Source organism: Hesperophylax consimilis, chromosome 8 (assembly GCF_061612785.1).
Source record: "Hesperophylax consimilis isolate HC1 chromosome 8, BYU_Hcon_1.0, whole genome shotgun sequence".
In the NCBI taxonomy this organism is placed as follows: Eukaryota; Metazoa; Arthropoda; class Insecta; order Trichoptera; family Limnephilidae; genus Hesperophylax; species Hesperophylax consimilis.
Genome location: NC_142843.1, coordinates 3,595,975 through 3,613,927, shown reverse-complemented (window position 1 = coordinate 3,613,927; position 17,953 = coordinate 3,595,975). Strand labels below are relative to the sequence as shown.

Genomic DNA, 17,953 nt, shown 5'->3' with positions numbered 1-17,953 from the left:
AGTCTCAGTATGGTAATTTATTTAGTCACTTAACAAAAATATCTTTTGTTTTGATACATAATTCTGAGAGTAAAATGTTTAATTATTTGGAAAATTTTTATACAATATTTATTTATGTCATTTCGACACATTATGTTTGTTTTGTTTTAAAAAGCAATTTGGATAAATTCAAGAATGAAACAAATAAAATGATATTATACACATATTTATATTATTTCTTCTATACTAGATTGTTGTTTGCATGAGATTCTAGATTCCTTTGAAAACATTGCAACTCAAAACATCAGTCACTCAATGTGAGGGGATTCTTTTTTCATGGTCAATTTATTGCAATATCATAAGTACAGCATCCGAAACATCTACATAATGAAAATATTTACTAAAAAACTTTTATATCGTCACGGTTATAAATAAACCATTCATGGTGATCAAGTAAGTGTTAAAATATAACTCAAAACAAAGGTTGGCTATTTTTATATTTATTATCTCTAAATTATCCATAAACCAGCACAGCCAAACCTATTTTTTCAAATACAAAACGTATAACTCGGTAATTAGTTCAATCTATGTATATCACATCTAAAATAATAATATCTTTAACAGTCCGCCAAACTCAAAGCCAGAAAAATCAACCGTTAGCATTTTCAGTGGTGCTACAAGAAGGTTCGTTCCTAAATCCCGCAGATGGTAAAGAATACTCAAAGAAATTATCATCCAGAGATCGTTGACTGTGAGAAGAACGTTTATAATCCTTATCAGCCTCATTCGCCATTACTGGATCGCCAGCAAACGAACTAAAATTTGAAGGCAAGGGTTCTTGCATCACGTTCTTGGCGAATTCACTTCGAAGCCACAGGATGTTGTCTTGAGATTGGCTTTTGACGAGACGCGGAGGAGGAATGGTCAGGTCCTGCCCGCTGTTAGAGTATAATGTATCAAATGACACGGCACTGATGTTGGATACAGACGCGGGTCCGGTTGCAGGCTTGTTGGGTGTGGAAGCGAGCCACATGAAATTTGAATCCTTATTTCCAGCTTGAAAGAAAATTAAATATGTACATTAAAAAGAGGTAAAGTTTGCTAAATACGTTCTTCAACAAGAATTATAACATTTCTCACATTCCGTAAAGGTGTACTACTTGAGACACTCTTAAGATATGAATCCTATAATTTCTATACCCGCTATATCCGATTTTTTGACAAAATGATCTGAGCATGACATCTTGTTCACATTTTTGCGAGCAACAAGAGGAGCCTAAAATTGAGTTTCAAAACCCTCCTTATCACAACCAAAAACCATGTTAAAACTGCGAGTGAGAAACCAAATCCGCTATATCATACAGAAAGTTACTATCAAAACGCGCTATATCGGATTCAACCAATCACAAGCAGTTATTTTGCCAAAATACAATATGGCCGCCGCTCTGACGCCACGCTCGTGTGTCAAAATGATCTACGCGTGTGTTTCTAAACCCGCCATGTCGGCTCAGTTGACTTTCAAAAGCCTCTATATCACGAATATATATATGAAGTGAGTATCAAAATCCGCTTTATCCATTTTATTTATCGAAATTTCTTAATTATTGCTAGACATATATAGAAAAATAAATGCTTTTCGAAATTTTATTACTCCAATTCATTATATAAAAAATTGTAATGCAATTACTTATGTACGCTAGAGATGTGACAGTTTTTTGCGGTTTTCTCCAAATCAATGAAAGTTGATATAGCGGGTATAGAAATTACACGACTCATATATTTGATGATATTTTTCTTATTAATGAACATATTAACACTTTTAATGTTTAGGATTGTCAGTGGTACTTCATAGAATACATTTCGATTAAGAGTTTCGTCCCACGGGTCGGTAAAGAATCGACAAAAACTGACAGCCCACCGATCCATATATTTGTATTCGGACCTGCAAACAGTGCAAACGTGTCGGGGGGTGAGAGGGAGCGATGCGATCAACTTCCCGTATACAGCTGACATAACCAGGTTTCATTAGGCACTCAATATTTATAGCGACACCACATAACGAACTTCCAAGTACCATTTTTTCCAATAACATTTATATAGTTAAAAATAATTTTAAAATATTCTAATAAATTTTTTATTATTTAGGCATATTTTGACATACAAAGTCACAAAAATTCCACAATATCATCGTCACTTGGTGACTGACCTGATTCACAATCGTTTGATATTGTTTACATGTTTATGCGCCATTAAGCCGTCTCCTAAATTACAATTTATATTAATATATTAAATTACCTGTTACAATAGTACCCGTGAGTCCCTATGTTATGTTATGTTCATGGTATGTTTGTGTTATGTTTATCTTCATGTTTTATAATCACATTTATTTACTCCCATTTGCTGTATTTGTTTATAAGATTGCCTATTTCATAGTTCTGTTTTAAAAAAAAACGCTACTAATTTTGGAAAAATCTCTGGTTAAATAACGAAAAACGCACACTAATATGGTTCTAATTTTTATAATTTTGTGATTACCTACTGTTACCAGCTCTGTACCGTTTATGTTATGTTACGTTATGTTGTTTATGGTGTATAATCAATTATATTCTGTCATTTGTTGTATTTGTTAATAAAAAAAAAGTTAATAGTGTATGGCCAAGATCACCCCTAATGGGTGAAAGCCAAAATAAAGAATAATAAAAAAAATATAAAAAAGTACCCGTCAGTCAATTTGACGATGATTCTGCATAAATGCGAAAACAGAAATCTGAAGTACTGATAGTTTTCTAAACTACAAGCTACATAGCTTATCTGTTGTCTTCAGAGATCGTGCCACATACGAGTACATTGCGCAACACTTCTCAACTCTACAGCACTCAGGCATTGTCGATACCTTTCCGACCCATGGGACGGCTGCCTAACTTTAGGCAATAACAATAAACAAGTCTTCAGTATTGATCTTCTGTGTTCTAGGACGCACCACATATGACTAGCTATACGCCACACCACATTTATTCAGTGATTCAGTTCATTTGATTAATTCATAAATAGAATATTATGGTTAATTACTTTGAAATTATTTTTCCTATAGCTCAAGGTAGGAACTGAAAGTACCTACTTGAACCAACAAAATAATATAATTTTTGATTAAATTATTATACATCTAACCCAACTTCAAATCAATTAATATTACTCATATTATACTATTATAAGTCACATAACAACCAACCTTTATGTGATGATGTTGAGAGAGTTAGTGAAAGTCCCAGATCCTGCTCATTGTAACCTGTAGTCTCCAAAGAAACGGGAGGCGAGTTATCTGGAATCCTAACAAGTGCATTGTAACTCGCAGGTTCCAGAGACACTGTAGGGGCAGTTTCTGGAATTATAACCAGGGCATTGTGGCCAGTAGGTTCTAATGAGACAGGAGGAGAATAATCTGGAACCCTCAATGATGCACTGCTCATAATTTCTGGAATCTTTTCGGCTGGCAAATTCACAAACTGCTTTTTCATTTCAGCTGCCTACAAAGTTTAAAAAAAAGTATATGTACCAGTATTAATATTAATAAATGAATGATTATATTATAAATGTTTCAGAAATTAAAGAAAAAATATTTGTTTTTACCAATGAGCTGCTTGGTGTCGATTCTTCTCCATATTGAAGTTGAGACGAAGAATCCCGATCAATTAATCTGTAAATCAGTAGAAAATGTCTATATTAGAATTTTAGAAAATAATGTGTTAAAAATAATTTATTCCAGGAGTAGTGAAATGTTGTGACAGGATAACTAAAGTTATGAAAAGTGATGAAACAAAAACTGGGTTAAATAGGTTGAATATGTAATTATTTAACCTAGTTTTTGATTAATCACTTTTAACCTTTCCCTTACTGTGCTAAAAAAATACACGCGTTACGGTGCTGTGTAGTCAATACACATCTCAAAATAAGCGATTTAATATCAAAAAAGTATGAATATTAATAGCTAATCGATTATATTTATTATATTTTACATCAAAAGTGATAATAATTGTAATTTAATTGCTGAAAACATGAAAAAACCATCGGCAGATGCTAAAGAAACGTGCGAGGGGTCCACATCTAACGACAGTTCGCGGCCAACTGGCTAGCGGCGCGACTGGCGGCTGGCACAAATACAGCTGTGCGGTCGTAGGTATCGATGGTCTAAATCAAAAACTACAACTGCAGAAGTGTGGATGTCTCATGTTCCCGCATAGCGAATTAAAGCGGGACATCAATAGCGTGTCATTTCCTCGCACACTCTTCGCGTATTTAGGATAACACGGTTGATTGTATTGGTGTATTTGTTCCCGATTTTTAACAAAAAACTCTGATTTTTAATTGAATTTGAAAACTATGTAATATATTATTTTTTAATTCAGTGCATAAATGTATAACGGAGGAATACCTAAAATCTGAACCCAGAATTTGTTATATTTATAGAGTTATTAAAGTTATTAGAAGCAATGTGTAGTAAATACACACCACAGATGAGGAAAGGTTAATGACTTTATATCACCTTTTAAAGATGTGTTGAATTTTGAGGAGTCATCATGGAACCGTGCAATGCAATACATTCTATATTCCAGAGAAATAAAAATAGACAAAATAAGCAAGAAAAAAGCAATACATGGAGTATAAACAGAAAGGGAATGAAATAAATTATATAATTAAAAATGTAAATGTTTGTTTGTTCAAAGTCTTAAATCTCCCAAAGTTCTTCACGGATTGCTTTGAAATTTTGACACAACTTTGCATTCGAATACGCATGTGTTTTTGTATACCTATATTATGTATTTATGTCACCTGTGACAGATAAAAACATGCTTTTTTTTTAGTTTCTCTAACTGCACAGACAGACTGATCCAACGCGTTGCGGGGTACAGATGTTATTAAATATAAATTATGCAAATAGTGGTTTAAGGAGTCAGCCTTCTGCAGTCTGCCTTCTCCAGAGGATTATCAGGATTATATATTAAACAGATATTGCACTTCTTTGTTTCTCCATATCCTCGAGCCCTTCAGGTAAAAAAATTGGAAAATAAATATTCACAAATGGAGAGATGTTTGATAAAATTGTATGCAGTGGAAACCTGGGAAAAACTTTTGATAGGTTTTGTGGTTCATCTATATACATAATATTAAAATAAAATCAGAGATGTGAAAATGGGTACCCAAAACCATTTGAAATGCAAAATGGAAATGGGTCAAAACTTTTCCATTTGAAAATGCAAAATGCAAAATGGTTTTTAGAAAAGCATTTCAAATGCAAAATACCTATTTTCAAAATGCATTGAAAATGCAAAATGGTTTTTCAGGTCAAGCAATCAAAATAATTATGTATAGAATTTTTAAACAATTTTGTCATTTAATAATGGACATCGATGTAGAACAAACATATTACATGATGGTAAATCCAAAAACACCACGACTACAGATTATGAAACCACAAAAAATTTGCGCGGGACTAATGTTGCCAACGTAAAAACATAGAAACAATTATCTAACATTTAATATTACAGCGTCATGGCCCCATGTTTAGTATTTGAATCAGTATTTTTTGTACACTCAATTGCCAAGGCTCCTCTACCAGGGAGCAACTTGACGAATGTAAATTATCTCTCATAGCGTGGTTGAGGACCGACTGATATTTGGGGCTTATGAAAAAAAGATGGGTGGAGATAGTAGGAAGAATGTTGCAAAAAAGCATTTAAAATGGAAAATGCATTGAGAAAAGCATTTAAAATGCAAAATGTAAAATGGTTTTTAGAAAAGCATTTAAAATGCAAAATGGAAAATACCCATTTTGCATTTTGCATTTCCATTTGAAATGGATTTATTTGAAATAAAGCACATCTCTGAATAAAATAGTAACCTTTGTGTGGAATGTTTCCTCCGAGGGTGCGCCGGTTTAACAACCTGGTTGTATTCCGGGGGTGGTTCATAAGTCGGTGGATCATCTCTCTCATCAAGCTCGGCAATATCTGAAGAAAAAGAGTCCCCCTAATAATATATGTAACCAGTGGCGGGTCTTCCCTCAGGTCAACTGGTGGTTGACCCCCCAAAATTATAAGACAACAATAATAATCAATTATGCGCATCAAAACAACTGGTCTTATTCTTAATTTATTCAAAATGTAACTCGAAACAGCGGTGGCGGCGAGTGACTAGCAGTGACATCTGTTGTCTGTAATAGAAGCTTTCATTCACAAGTCCACACGATTCGCTGTGTCAATTTAAGGAATGTACCCTTTGGCATCTTCTGTCCCCATGTGCGCCATAGAATAAACGAGATGGCACTATATTTTTCGTCGAAGTAAAAATTAGCTTCCGAAGAAAGTTTAGGGACGCTTAGGTCATGACCGTGGAGGAGACAACACGGTGAATATTATATGTTTTACAGAGATGGTGACATAAACAGATGTCGGTTTTTCATTTAACACGCTTGTAGTGTGTGGAACAATGGTTGTTTTTCAATTGGATAGTTTGGGAATGTTTTAGAATAATTATTTATGTTGTTATCGATTTAGAATGAAGCTGAAGAATGAAACAAAACAAAAACGTAAAAGATCATTGTCAAATAGAATCAAACTCTTATTTTATTTACTTTAATGTTGTGCACAACTACATTAAAACTTAATATCTTAAAAATAAGTTGCCGTTATGTATTTATTTTCAATTTACTATATTATCAATTTGTTATTGATAATAATATATAGGCACTTTTCAAAATATCAAATAAAGATTAGTCACACATTTTTTTCAAGTGACTTACCACAACTGGATCCCTAGAGCTGCCTCTGTATGTAACATACAAATTTGAAATATTTATGACTATTTAAATATCTACGAACTTGAACAACGATTTTCAGGGGATATGATATCGATTGAACTAAATATTAACACATTGTAGTCGGGCGCTTCAAACAATAGACTCTAGCCTACAGCGGGTGTTTTTCGCGATTAGTGCAAAAATATATCGCTTCAGCTAAATCTTCACCAGAAAGGGCGGACAAATTATAAGACATTTTTAAAAAGTTTTGTTATTATAATTTCAACTCATCAAGGAATAAAACTGTCCATTGCTATTAAATCACATTAAAAAAATCATCTCTCCGGGGAGTCCAGCACGGTCAAATCGATAACTTAACAATATCTGATAATGATTTTCAATTTCCCGAGAATGTGTCAATAGCCAAGCTGATATTGACAATAAAATAAACAAGAAATCGCTCTACAATGGCAACACTGGCGGGAATTGTCTATGGGTCGAGATTCCTAAACACTAAAAAGAGAGTTAGTCGGTCAATGAGCCATAAATCGAGATATTTCAAACAACTCTTTGAATTCCACTTCTTCAAGCTCGAATGGATTTAATTTATCGCATGTAAAATGTCTTTCAATTCTAATAGCTTCGTTAGTCTACCTTCGATTAGGGCAGTAATTTTGGATAGCAAACAATATTATTAAAAAAGTTTTGAAATTTAACAGGTAACCGAGGTTGACAACCAAGGGGCTGCGCTAAATTATTAATACATAATGTCCAAAGTCATAGTTAAAAAAGGATTATTTATTTATTTATTTTTTCATGTTCTCCATAAAACGGTTATACACCACTATAATATCATGGAGAAGATTACAAATTAAAAAGTTTACAGAGGCAGTTTTACTATTTTGTGACATGTGTTAAAAGATAGTTACTGAATTGTCTGTAGGTGACATTGAAAATGTCGATGGCTAATGCAGAATCGTTAAGCAGTTGAGTCGCTCTGTTTATTGGCGCATTCTGATAGGCAGAAGTCCTCGCTTTCACAGCATATAAGAGTGCATGGGATCTCCCTCGAGTATAATTGTTAGGGACATAAAAGTTAACCTCTTTCAACATAGGCGGATTGTGTATTGTACCAGAGATTAACTTAAAAAAGTGTTTGCCTAAAAATATTTTTCTGCGGGATTCTAATGTATTGAAATCGAGCATTCCTGTTAAGAACAAGGATGGATACAGGAATGGATAGTATGTATATTCCCTCATATACAGGTAACGCATAAACCTTTTTTGTAATTTTTCTATTTCTAAGATATGGTTTTGTTCAGAAGGGGCCCAAATATTGGAGCTGTATTCCAGGATGCTGCGGACAAGTGCTTCATATGTTCTCCGTATTGCAATTCCATTAGTAAATGATCTCTCATTACGAAGAACAAATCCAAGCATTTTGTTGGTGCGGGAGACAATGTCAGATATGTGGGATTTGAAAGAGAGATTTGCTTCGAAGATCACCCCAAGGTCATGAATCTCGTTTTTGCGTGTTAATATATTTTTATTAGTGTGATATGGGAATAGAAATGTATCTTTGGATCTTGTAAATGTAACTACATTGCATTTCTGGATGCTGAAGGGTAATTTATTTAATTCCGACCATTTGACAGGAGAATTAAGATCATTCTGCAGAAGAATGGAATCGATACAACTTTTGATAGCTCTGAAAAGTTTGATATCGTCAGCAAAGAGGAGATATTTTGAGTGGTTAATGGTCTAATGGTTAATGTAAGAATCAGGGGGTTGGTTTCCGTCCAGAAATGGAAAGCGAACACCCAATGATGATGTAAGTACCTCCCTGGTTGGCAAACTCACTGAGCAGATGCGCTATGGTCCTGGCGTGGTCCATGTGGTGCGTGGCGTGACTGGAAGGGGGCGCCCGTACCCGCAGCACCATGCGGCACACCCCCGCAGCCAGCAGTAGGGCTGACCCTGCTAGGGCTGCTCCCAGGGAGAGCAGGGCGCCAGAGGGGCCCTGGCCGGAGCCCCCGCCTGTACCACGCACTGGCCACCAGTACCGACTAGGGTTTTTATTCACTTCATCTGTAAAAAATGTGTTTCAAAATCAAACTTGCAGAATTTCAGAATTAAAATGAACCTGAAATAACTAAACTCTGGTTTAATCTCTGAACAATCAATGTGTAATATTAATTTGATGTAACAGGACTGCATGTAATTTTAGGCCCATATTCCTCAGGGATACTCAAGTATCCGATAGATACTCATGTCGCAAAAAGTCAACCCGTTGATTTCTCGAAAAGTGAGAACTAGAATGCGTTCATAAACTCACTCACAACCAAACAGTAGTCGCTGTCATTTTTATATCTCGCCATTCTTTGTTGACTGTTTTGTTCTTAATATTGATCTAAAGCAGTGTTTCCCAACATTTTAGACCTGCAGACAGGTCAACATTGTGCAGGATGGCTGAATTAAGCTAGTGAGTGGTTCATTATACGTAGCGCCCGACTCTTTCGCGGACCGGCGGTTGGGAAACGCTGATCTGAACGATATGATTGGTGGTTACCTCGCCCGGCTGGCCACAAATGTGCAACAGGTGAGCCACTCTTTAAATTACTTCTGCATATAATTTTACTATGTAAATTGGTGCAATATGGATGCGCAAAATGTTAATAATTTAAAAGAATTTCAAACATACCAAGCTTACAGTCGCCAGCCTCGTCGCTGTTATCTCCACAGTTGTCAAAGGAGTCACACATTAACTGTATTGATATGCACCTCTTGTTACCACACAGCAAATCAACTCCAGAGAGGCAATCTGCAAATTAATATGCCTTCATTACCTACTTAAAACAAAGGCAAAAAATAATAATATCTAATTCCAGGCAAACAGGGGCAACAGTTGTGTTGTAACATTATTTATAAAACTAAGAAAGGCATTTGAAAGTGAGAATCTCACACGTAAATAAATAAAATCTAATAAGATCAACGAAAAAATCGTCCAATGGATTGAAAGTTATTTGACAAATAGCCTACAATTTTTTGGAATTCTACAAGGCACCATTTTGGGACCAATATTATTAATTTTGAACATAAATGACACATTTGTTCAACCACTACATGGTCAAATAATATCTTATGCTTATAGTAAAAGAAAAAAAAATTACAGTTGCATGCTTCAAAATCCATTATGGGTACCAAACGAGGCGACGCGACATTAGGACAGGGGTGGTTCTAGACTTTTCGTATGTTAGGTCACTGAAAACTCACGGACAGCCGCTGTACCATTGAACCTTTTTTGAAATTGTAAGAATTTTGAAATCGTTGCTAACTGGCATCTAACTGACCTAATACGGATTTGTTTGTCTGTTTAGGTTGTTGGTGTTAAATTAGAACATTAACATAACTGTGTATGTATTAGAAGTAAAGATATAATGTAAGAAGTCTTACCCATGTAAGCAAAGGCTGAGTATGCAATAACTAATTTGCTTTCCGAAGCCAGGTTTCCTCGAAACGAGATGTAGAATCCTTTAGAGATGGGCGTGACATGCTCCACAGGCTGGTGGTGGTCGTCACCAAACTTCTCAATTATCCGAGACTCTGATGTAACACCATGTTGTATTAACAACTCTCCTGAAATTAATCAAATTAATGGAGAGCCAATGTAAATAATGAATGTAGTTTACAAAATTGAATTTCTTTGTTATCGAGGACAGAAAATACAAAGTCAATAAACGAGTATCGGTGCATACTATTGCTACATTTATAAGGAATTCATCGAACTCAAGAAGTCAATGTCTGCTAAAATGCTGATCCATAGAATTCACTGGGTGACAACCGGCGGCTGCCTGTCTCCTGGATGGAGCAATTTCCCAAGACTGCTAATGGTGCATTCAGTTCAACAGAAGACTTTTTTGGACAAAATTATTGGACAATAAAAGATATAAATTTGTTTTAGACCACTTTAATTTTAATTGTACTCTACCGGTTTCAGAAGCACCCTTCCTTCGTCAGGAGAATATTAAAACTAACCTTTGATACAAAATATTGACAGATATATACACAAAAAATATAATTTAGGTGTTTGAGTGGGAGGTTAACAAAGGGGGACGGGTAATTGGGCATTTTACCAACAAGGCATTTACCAACTATGTTGCAATGACTGTCCAGTGTCCATCATTCTACATAGGTAAGACAACCAGAAATATAAATATTAGAATCACGGAACATTTAAGATGTTTAAATAACAATAATTTTTCAGAGTTTGCCAATCATCTTATTTCCACTAATCATACTTTTAATAAGGACACAGGGGTTAAAATTCTTCACCGTAATAATAAAATCAAAAGATTAGATAACTTAGAAGCTCTTGAAATCAAAAAATCCCTAAATAATAACGCTATAACCAAATTAATTTATCGTTTAGTCCCATTCTAGATATATTTCCAGTAAACCGCTCTGTTATTGCTGGAATTCCCCCAATTACCCGTCCCCCTTTGTTAACCTCCCACTCAAACACCTAAATTATATTTTTTGTGTATACATCTGTCAATATTTTGTATCATAGGTTAGTTTTAATATTCTCCTGACGAAGGAAGGGTGCTTCCGAAACCGGTAGAGTACAATTAAAATTAAAGTGGTTTAAAACAAATTTATATCTTTTATTGTAAATTATGACGAGCCACAAAGTAAATGCTTATTACAAATATGTAAATTATTGGAGTTTAACGCAGGTCAAACTCATCAGCGGTAGTAGCGGGATAAAAGATTTATTAGTATTTAAGGCGTTAATTCAGATCATGTAGTTCAGTTGATAGATAAATATACACTTTATGTAATCGACGTCTTATCGTTTCTTTTCCCCTCGGAAGAAGTGACGTGGTAGCCAGGCGGCCACTAATGTCAGAATAATGTTTGCAAAGGATGAAGCCACAACCATAGTCCGACTCCTACAAGTTAAAACTAAGCATCGTACCTTCAGTGTATTCAACAACTTTTAGATAGACGTGTGTTTTGAAGTGTGATATGGCTGCTGCAGGTTGTATAATCCAGATGCAGTCATAGTAGCCTTGGATTCCCGTCATGTAGATGGTCCCACCCAGGTTATCCACTTCCCCTCCACAATCTGAAAAATGTATAACATAATATATATATACATATATTCAAATATTTACAAGGTGAGGGACCCTAAACCTGGTAGGGCTCCAATAACTGGCAAGGCATTGATAAAAACCGTTTAAAGGCGCGTACTCACCTGTGAGCTGTAACCGTAACACGTTACCGTTACCAAAAACATGGTTCGCAAGAGATTCACGGCGAACCGGCACCAGTATAACAGTCCTAGCGTACACCTTAGAGCCTGATTATTGTGTCTGCACGGTTACGGTCACGGTATGCGGCTTTATATGCTTCAATATATATAATATGTTTCATAATGGACCTACTGGCCCTATCTCCCCACGAACTCAATCCAAGTAGTAAATCAAACATGGCAATATGGCAGCAGGTTTCGTAAAACAGTATTTTTGTCAAATCTGGACAGTGAATTTGGCCATGCCAGTGATTGGTGTCATAAACAAGATTCTCTTTCAAAAATACATTGTTAACATTATTATTTGTTCTATTCTGTTATTTCACTAGCATTCTGAAATGTATGATTTTTTTTTTTAACTTTTACTCCACTCGGGAGGCTCTGAGGAAAATAATTTCCCTTAGGGTCTGCGTCATCTTTGGGGATGCTATGTGGAAAGGAAGGAGTGAACGTGTGTCTTGAAGAGACCCATGTTGTAGGAGGGAGAAAACACAAAGGGCTTTGTCAAATATAGTCACCATGTATAAATATTTAAAAAAATTGTCACCTGTGTTGACGCTTGAAAGCCACGTATTCTGGTTAACAAAGTAATACAAGGCTTTATATCCCATTGATGTTCCACCATTCCCAAAGAATCTGATTATAAGAGAAGGACCAGTAGATATTACAGGCTTTGGCCTCGCAATCAATCCAGACACAAGTTGTATTGGTTTCCCGTCCGAGTTGTAAAACTAGAAACAGAAAAATATATTTTTTAATAAAAGTTTGATGAGAGATTTATGAAAGAAAAATATTAATACTTTTACCTCCATGATCGAAGATGGCGATATAAGGAAATCTATGAAGATGAGGAATACGATGCAGTCTTCTTGCGCACATGATATAACATGCTCGACACCAAAATCTCGTGGATAAAGCGATGGAAAATCAGGAGATGTTAACTCCCCCTCTTGTCCGATTTTACCACTTACGAAATTTTGGTTTCCTGGAAATAATAATAAGTATGATACAACCCATAATAAAGCGATAGAAATATTAAGAGTTTAACGTGAAAAAATGTAACTAATATTCAATATACATACTCTGAGAGATGAACGTTATGAAGAAAGAACCAGTATAGTTTTGAGGGGTGAGATCGAACGATACGCCGACAGAACGGGTGGAACTAGTAAACACACTCGTGTTGGTGAGGAGACACAGGTGTGTTGGAGGTGAGTGCCCCGAAGGCTCCCAGACTGTCAGGGCACTGCAGGGGCACTGCTCACTCGATGCATTCACTGGCCATAAAAACCATAAGTTAAAAATTGTTTATGACTGTCTAAAAAGAATAGGTACCCATCAAGGTTCATAGAAAATATATTACTTTGTATAATATACATACATCATACATACATTATCTACTAACTTTTAAATTATTGTCTATGACGTGGAAATCATAATGAGCTCTTCAGACCATTCAATTTGGTTGAGTTGAATCTCTTTGGATGCGTTGAATGTAAATTGAACCATGTGGAGATACGTTGGATGAGATGTGGTCATCAAGTCGAATGGTAACCTCCATCCAACCATCCAACCACTCAACCGTTCAACCAAGTTGGATTGTTAGTAGCGAGGTTAAGCAGTTGAACCAACTTTAGTTAGTCTGCGTAAGGAGCCGTTATGAGTAGTTGTGTGTGAATGAATAAAAATAAATAAATGGTCAGGCATGAGTAATGATGAAGTTTTTGACCTTATATAAGGATTTAAGTTGCTTGTGGGATATGATTGTAGTATAACTACAATCATATTTAATCACTGTATATATGAGTTAAGTTTGTCTTTTTTTTAACCAACCATTGCGTCGTCTGTACGCAATACTCATCGCTTGACACACAACGGTTGAACCAACAAAATTGAGTCATCTGTAGGGGCTTTAAGTGTTGCCATCTAAAAATAATATTACAGAAGGTAGCACAGAGGTTCTTACCATACGAGGACTCAATGCACAGCTGTGGCAGGTCCATGTGAACTATTGATATTTGAATGGAGCAGGAGGGGCATGTCACTAATTCCATACTACAGCGAGAGAGATTCTTGTTGTTCCATGTCTGAAAAGTATTTAAAGATGATTTTATTGTTATTTTACATTTTTATTTCTTTATATACAGTTTACACAAGTTTTGTTAACACCTTACTAAGAGAACCTTGCTGAGGTGTTCGCATGTATTAGGAAAGTATTTTTATACCGTCATAAATAAAAACACGTCATCGTTCTTGTGGTACTCAAGGAGAATACTGTGGTTTCATCCATGGCGGCAGTAATGTATACATAATAGCTTAATAGTTGGTATATATTACATAGATATAATTTCGTGAGAAGCAAAGGATAAACATGAAGTGTACTTAAAGGGTGACCGGACAAGTCATCAAAATGATAATTCATCACATCTTTAAAAAGTTATATAAAGTCATGGAAAGTGATGAAACAAAAACTTTATTAACTGGGTTAAGTAGGTTAGGTTAGGTTAGGTTTATTTTTTTATGTTTTTCATCGTTTCTAATGACTTTATATCACTTTTTAAAGGTGTTTTGAATTATTAATGTGTTGATTTATCATGGAACCACTTAAAGATACAGTTAAGATATAAAAGAATAAAGCAAACCAGAAGTAGATGATAGATGATAATCAATGGAAATGAATACCAAAAAATATGCTTTAGATAAATTGAAGGTTTTCCTATCGCTTCGCTGAGTAGAATACAAATAAAAAAATAAATTATTCAATGAAAAATATAAATGCAAACTACTAAAAAAATATATTTTTTAATAGAAATGTATGAACGCGTAAAGGAAACAACTTTTCAAAAATGCAGTATTATAGCTAAGATTATCTGTGACAGTTTCGCTTGATTAACTTTTTTGCTTTCTTATAAAATTATTTACAAAATAAATAAAAAACAGTTTTTTGCTTGAAATCAAACGTTTTTAGACTCCGTTTGTCAAGCGATTTTAATGTCTATTACCTACGATATAAGGTATACCAAGAATATATACATTTTTCGCTTGTAGCTTCCTCTTAAGATATATATTGATAGCAGGAACCTGAATTCACTCTTAAATGAATTATTATATTATTAAAGTGGCCATTTTACAGCCCAGTTTAACCTTTTTGTGACATTAACTCCACACAGGAGGCCCTGGGGAAAATAATTTCCCTCAGGGCCTATGTCATCTTTGAGGATGCTGTGTGAAGAGTCTTTTTGAGGAGAGGAAGGATTGAACGTGGGACTTAAGTCCCATTAAAATTTTTATTTTATTTTTACTCGTTTAAACGAGTCATAGAAAAGACCCATTCTCATGATGTGACAAATGTCAACAGTTTACAAATGTTGGGCGCACATTTGTCATGTTTGCCGACTATGCATCGGTGCCGAAAGGATCAATGACCCTAGTTCCTCGGAGCATCTTCCATTGTAATACCGGTAGAACTAGGACAGCATTCCTACCTGATTCCTGTGCTCTAAAGATTGCAATCTATTTGTTAAGATAGGGGATCAAACATTTTTATTATCACAAATTGTGTTTTTTTTCCAAGTGTTTTGGGGCGCCAGACCAGAGGTGGCTGCCAAATTGAACAGTGGGACGCACTTGCGATTCGTACAGGGTTAGCAGTTGTGTGGTAAGTATCTGCGGGCCTTGTATACAGTGGCGGCTCGTGACTTTTCGGTGTACTAGAGTGCTAATATTACAAAAAATGGCATTATCGATGTTGTTATACCTGAAAACGATTTTTTAATTTTTGTTTGAAAATTCGATTTTTTGTACGAAGATTTTCAAACTGAAATTTCCTGAAAATCTTCATACAAAAAATCGAAAGAAAAGAAAAAATCATTTTCAGCTACAACACCAAAAATAATGACATTTTTGTAATTTTTTGTTTTTAATGAGTTTTATTATTCACAATGTACATTTGTTACGTATAAATTTTATTAATTAGGGACCGGTTTCGACACGTCCGTGTCATTAACTAGCTATTTTAAAACTAAATTTTTAAGTGCAGAAATATGGAGTTTTATTTAGTTTGGTTCTTTGGTGGGAGGGGATTTGAGGGAGGGGGAGGGGGTTGAGAGGGAAACGGAGGGAGGAGTCAACATAACGGGGAACATTGTCAATAGAGGTGATTTGCAAGGTGCTATTATTTTATTAACTATAAATGCTTGAATTAATTATTATTTTTTTTTGTTAATTTCTATCCTTCCCATATTTCTGCACTTAAAAATTTAGTTTTAAAATAGCTAGTTAATGACACGGACGTGTCGAAACCGGTCGCATTAGCGATTATTAATTATAATAAAATTTATTATTAATTATAATAATTAAAAATATAATTTATTATTAATTAAAAATAAAAAAATGTCTAGAAATTGTTACATAGTGAATGTCAAAGAATTACAAAAAACATTTTTGTAATATTAGCACTCTAGTAAACCCAAAACACGACCCCCACGACACGAGCCGCCACTGCTTGTACAGTATGTCCAGCTTCTGGGAGGCTAACTTACGCCGGAATTTTGATGGTGCTGGACAACTATTGTTTTTGCATCATATGATGAAGCGGAATAGGTTAATATGAAATGAAAGCCCATGATGAAATAATAACAAAACTTGAATAAAACTTTGACAGAACTTGAACTTTAACTGTGATGAGTTATTCAAATGCTGTGAAACAACCCAAATTTAGTTATGCCGTTTTTCGTTGAACTTTCTCTACAATATTGCACATTATTACATACTTGATTGCGATGATTGATGCTGCCATTCTCACCCAGCTGCAAATAAATGGTACGTGTATTGAAGATCCCGCACAGTTCATCTTGTTTCGAGGGCACAAGGAAAGGAATCCACCAAAGGTTGACAACTGTCAGGTCAAATAATTAACGGTTTCAATAAAAAGATTATATAAAATGAGCCATTATAACTCATTGCGAAGTTGCCATTATAAAACCTGTTACATATAACAAACTAATTAAATGAGTCACCAACAATTAAATTAAAATAAATTAACCGCCCATTGATGTCTGATAATTTTATATAAATATTTTAAATCAATCTCTTTGTAAGGTTCCAATCATATATATCAAAAAAATGTTACCAAGTCTTTTTCTTGTCTTTTGTGTGGAAGAGTATTTTATCAAAAGGAAACTATATTTAAACCCGTAGAACGGACATCCTTACACTTACCGCACCGGAGATGCGGAAGTTTTTGTTTGTTTTGTAATGATTTGTGCCAAAATGAAAACAGTTTTCTTGTAATGTACTAAAATACATACATTTTTTTACACATAAAACATCACTAAATATGGAGTCGAATTACAAAAGTAGGCTTTAATTTCAGACAATAATTTTATAGTTGGGGTGTGGTGAGAACTATGTAATTAAAAATTTAATTAAAATATGTGTTAGTTTGAAAGATGTAGAAGTTTAAAATTCGAGAAAATGTGACCCTTGTTTTCACCCTCATGAAATGTGTTAAGATTCCCAAGCCTTTGTGAATACTAAAAAGTTTTAATAAATTATGCATTATCAGAACTGTCGCGTATTTAACTATTAAATTAGATTAATGACTTTAGTATTCATTACTAAATTAGATCACTGATATTAATTGAAAAATACGTACGGAGAGATTTGAAGTGCATTGTGGAGCTTTCTTTAGACACTGAAGCTATTTCTACTGCGGACTTTCCAGAACAAAGCCAATTAGGGGATTATTGGAAACACTTGCCCCTCTTGTATGGATTCATTGCAAAAATATTTAATTCGGAAATATATTCAATGCTTATATGGAAACATGTGGGAGGTGTATTGATTTTTACTGCCTTTGTGGCCTA

At 34.7% G+C, this 17,953-nt stretch overlaps 2 protein-coding genes across 2 annotated transcripts in view; both read right to left on the bottom strand.

Moving 5' to 3' along the window:
- Nucleotides 1-20: 20 nt before the first annotated feature.
- On the bottom strand, nucleotides 21-3,711 carry LOC149421414 (uncharacterized). The gene is made up of 3 exons (XM_089634756.1): nucleotides 3,607-3,711; nucleotides 3,209-3,503; nucleotides 21-1,035 (listed from the first exon to the last, which is right to left on the bottom strand). Exons 2-3 carry the CDS (start codon nucleotides 3,492-3,494, stop codon nucleotides 629-631), a joined length of 693 nt encoding a protein of 230 aa, XP_089490882.1. The 5' UTR covers nucleotides 3,495-3,503; nucleotides 3,607-3,711; the 3' UTR covers nucleotides 21-628.
- A 1,208-nt stretch (nucleotides 3,712-4,919) lies between these two features.
- Nucleotides 4,920-17,953, bottom strand: part of LOC149421413 (uncharacterized) — a 28,302-nt gene continuing 15,268 nt past the window's right edge. Inside the window, exons 6-16 of the mRNA XM_089634705.1 lie at nucleotides 16,859-16,983; nucleotides 14,053-14,173; nucleotides 13,169-13,363; nucleotides 12,893-13,071; nucleotides 12,634-12,817; nucleotides 11,751-11,900; nucleotides 10,226-10,408; nucleotides 9,474-9,593; nucleotides 8,633-8,860; nucleotides 5,876-5,984; nucleotides 4,920-5,019 (exon numbers count right to left, since the gene is read on the bottom strand). Of these exons, the coding sequence (XP_089490831.1) occupies nucleotides 4,920-5,019; nucleotides 5,876-5,984; nucleotides 8,633-8,860; nucleotides 9,474-9,593; nucleotides 10,226-10,408; nucleotides 11,751-11,900; nucleotides 12,634-12,817; nucleotides 12,893-13,071; nucleotides 13,169-13,363; nucleotides 14,053-14,173; nucleotides 16,859-16,983 (1,694 nt within the window). The remainder of the gene's footprint in view (nucleotides 5,020-5,875; nucleotides 5,985-8,632; nucleotides 8,861-9,473; nucleotides 9,594-10,225; nucleotides 10,409-11,750; nucleotides 11,901-12,633; nucleotides 12,818-12,892; nucleotides 13,072-13,168; nucleotides 13,364-14,052; nucleotides 14,174-16,858; nucleotides 16,984-17,953) is intronic.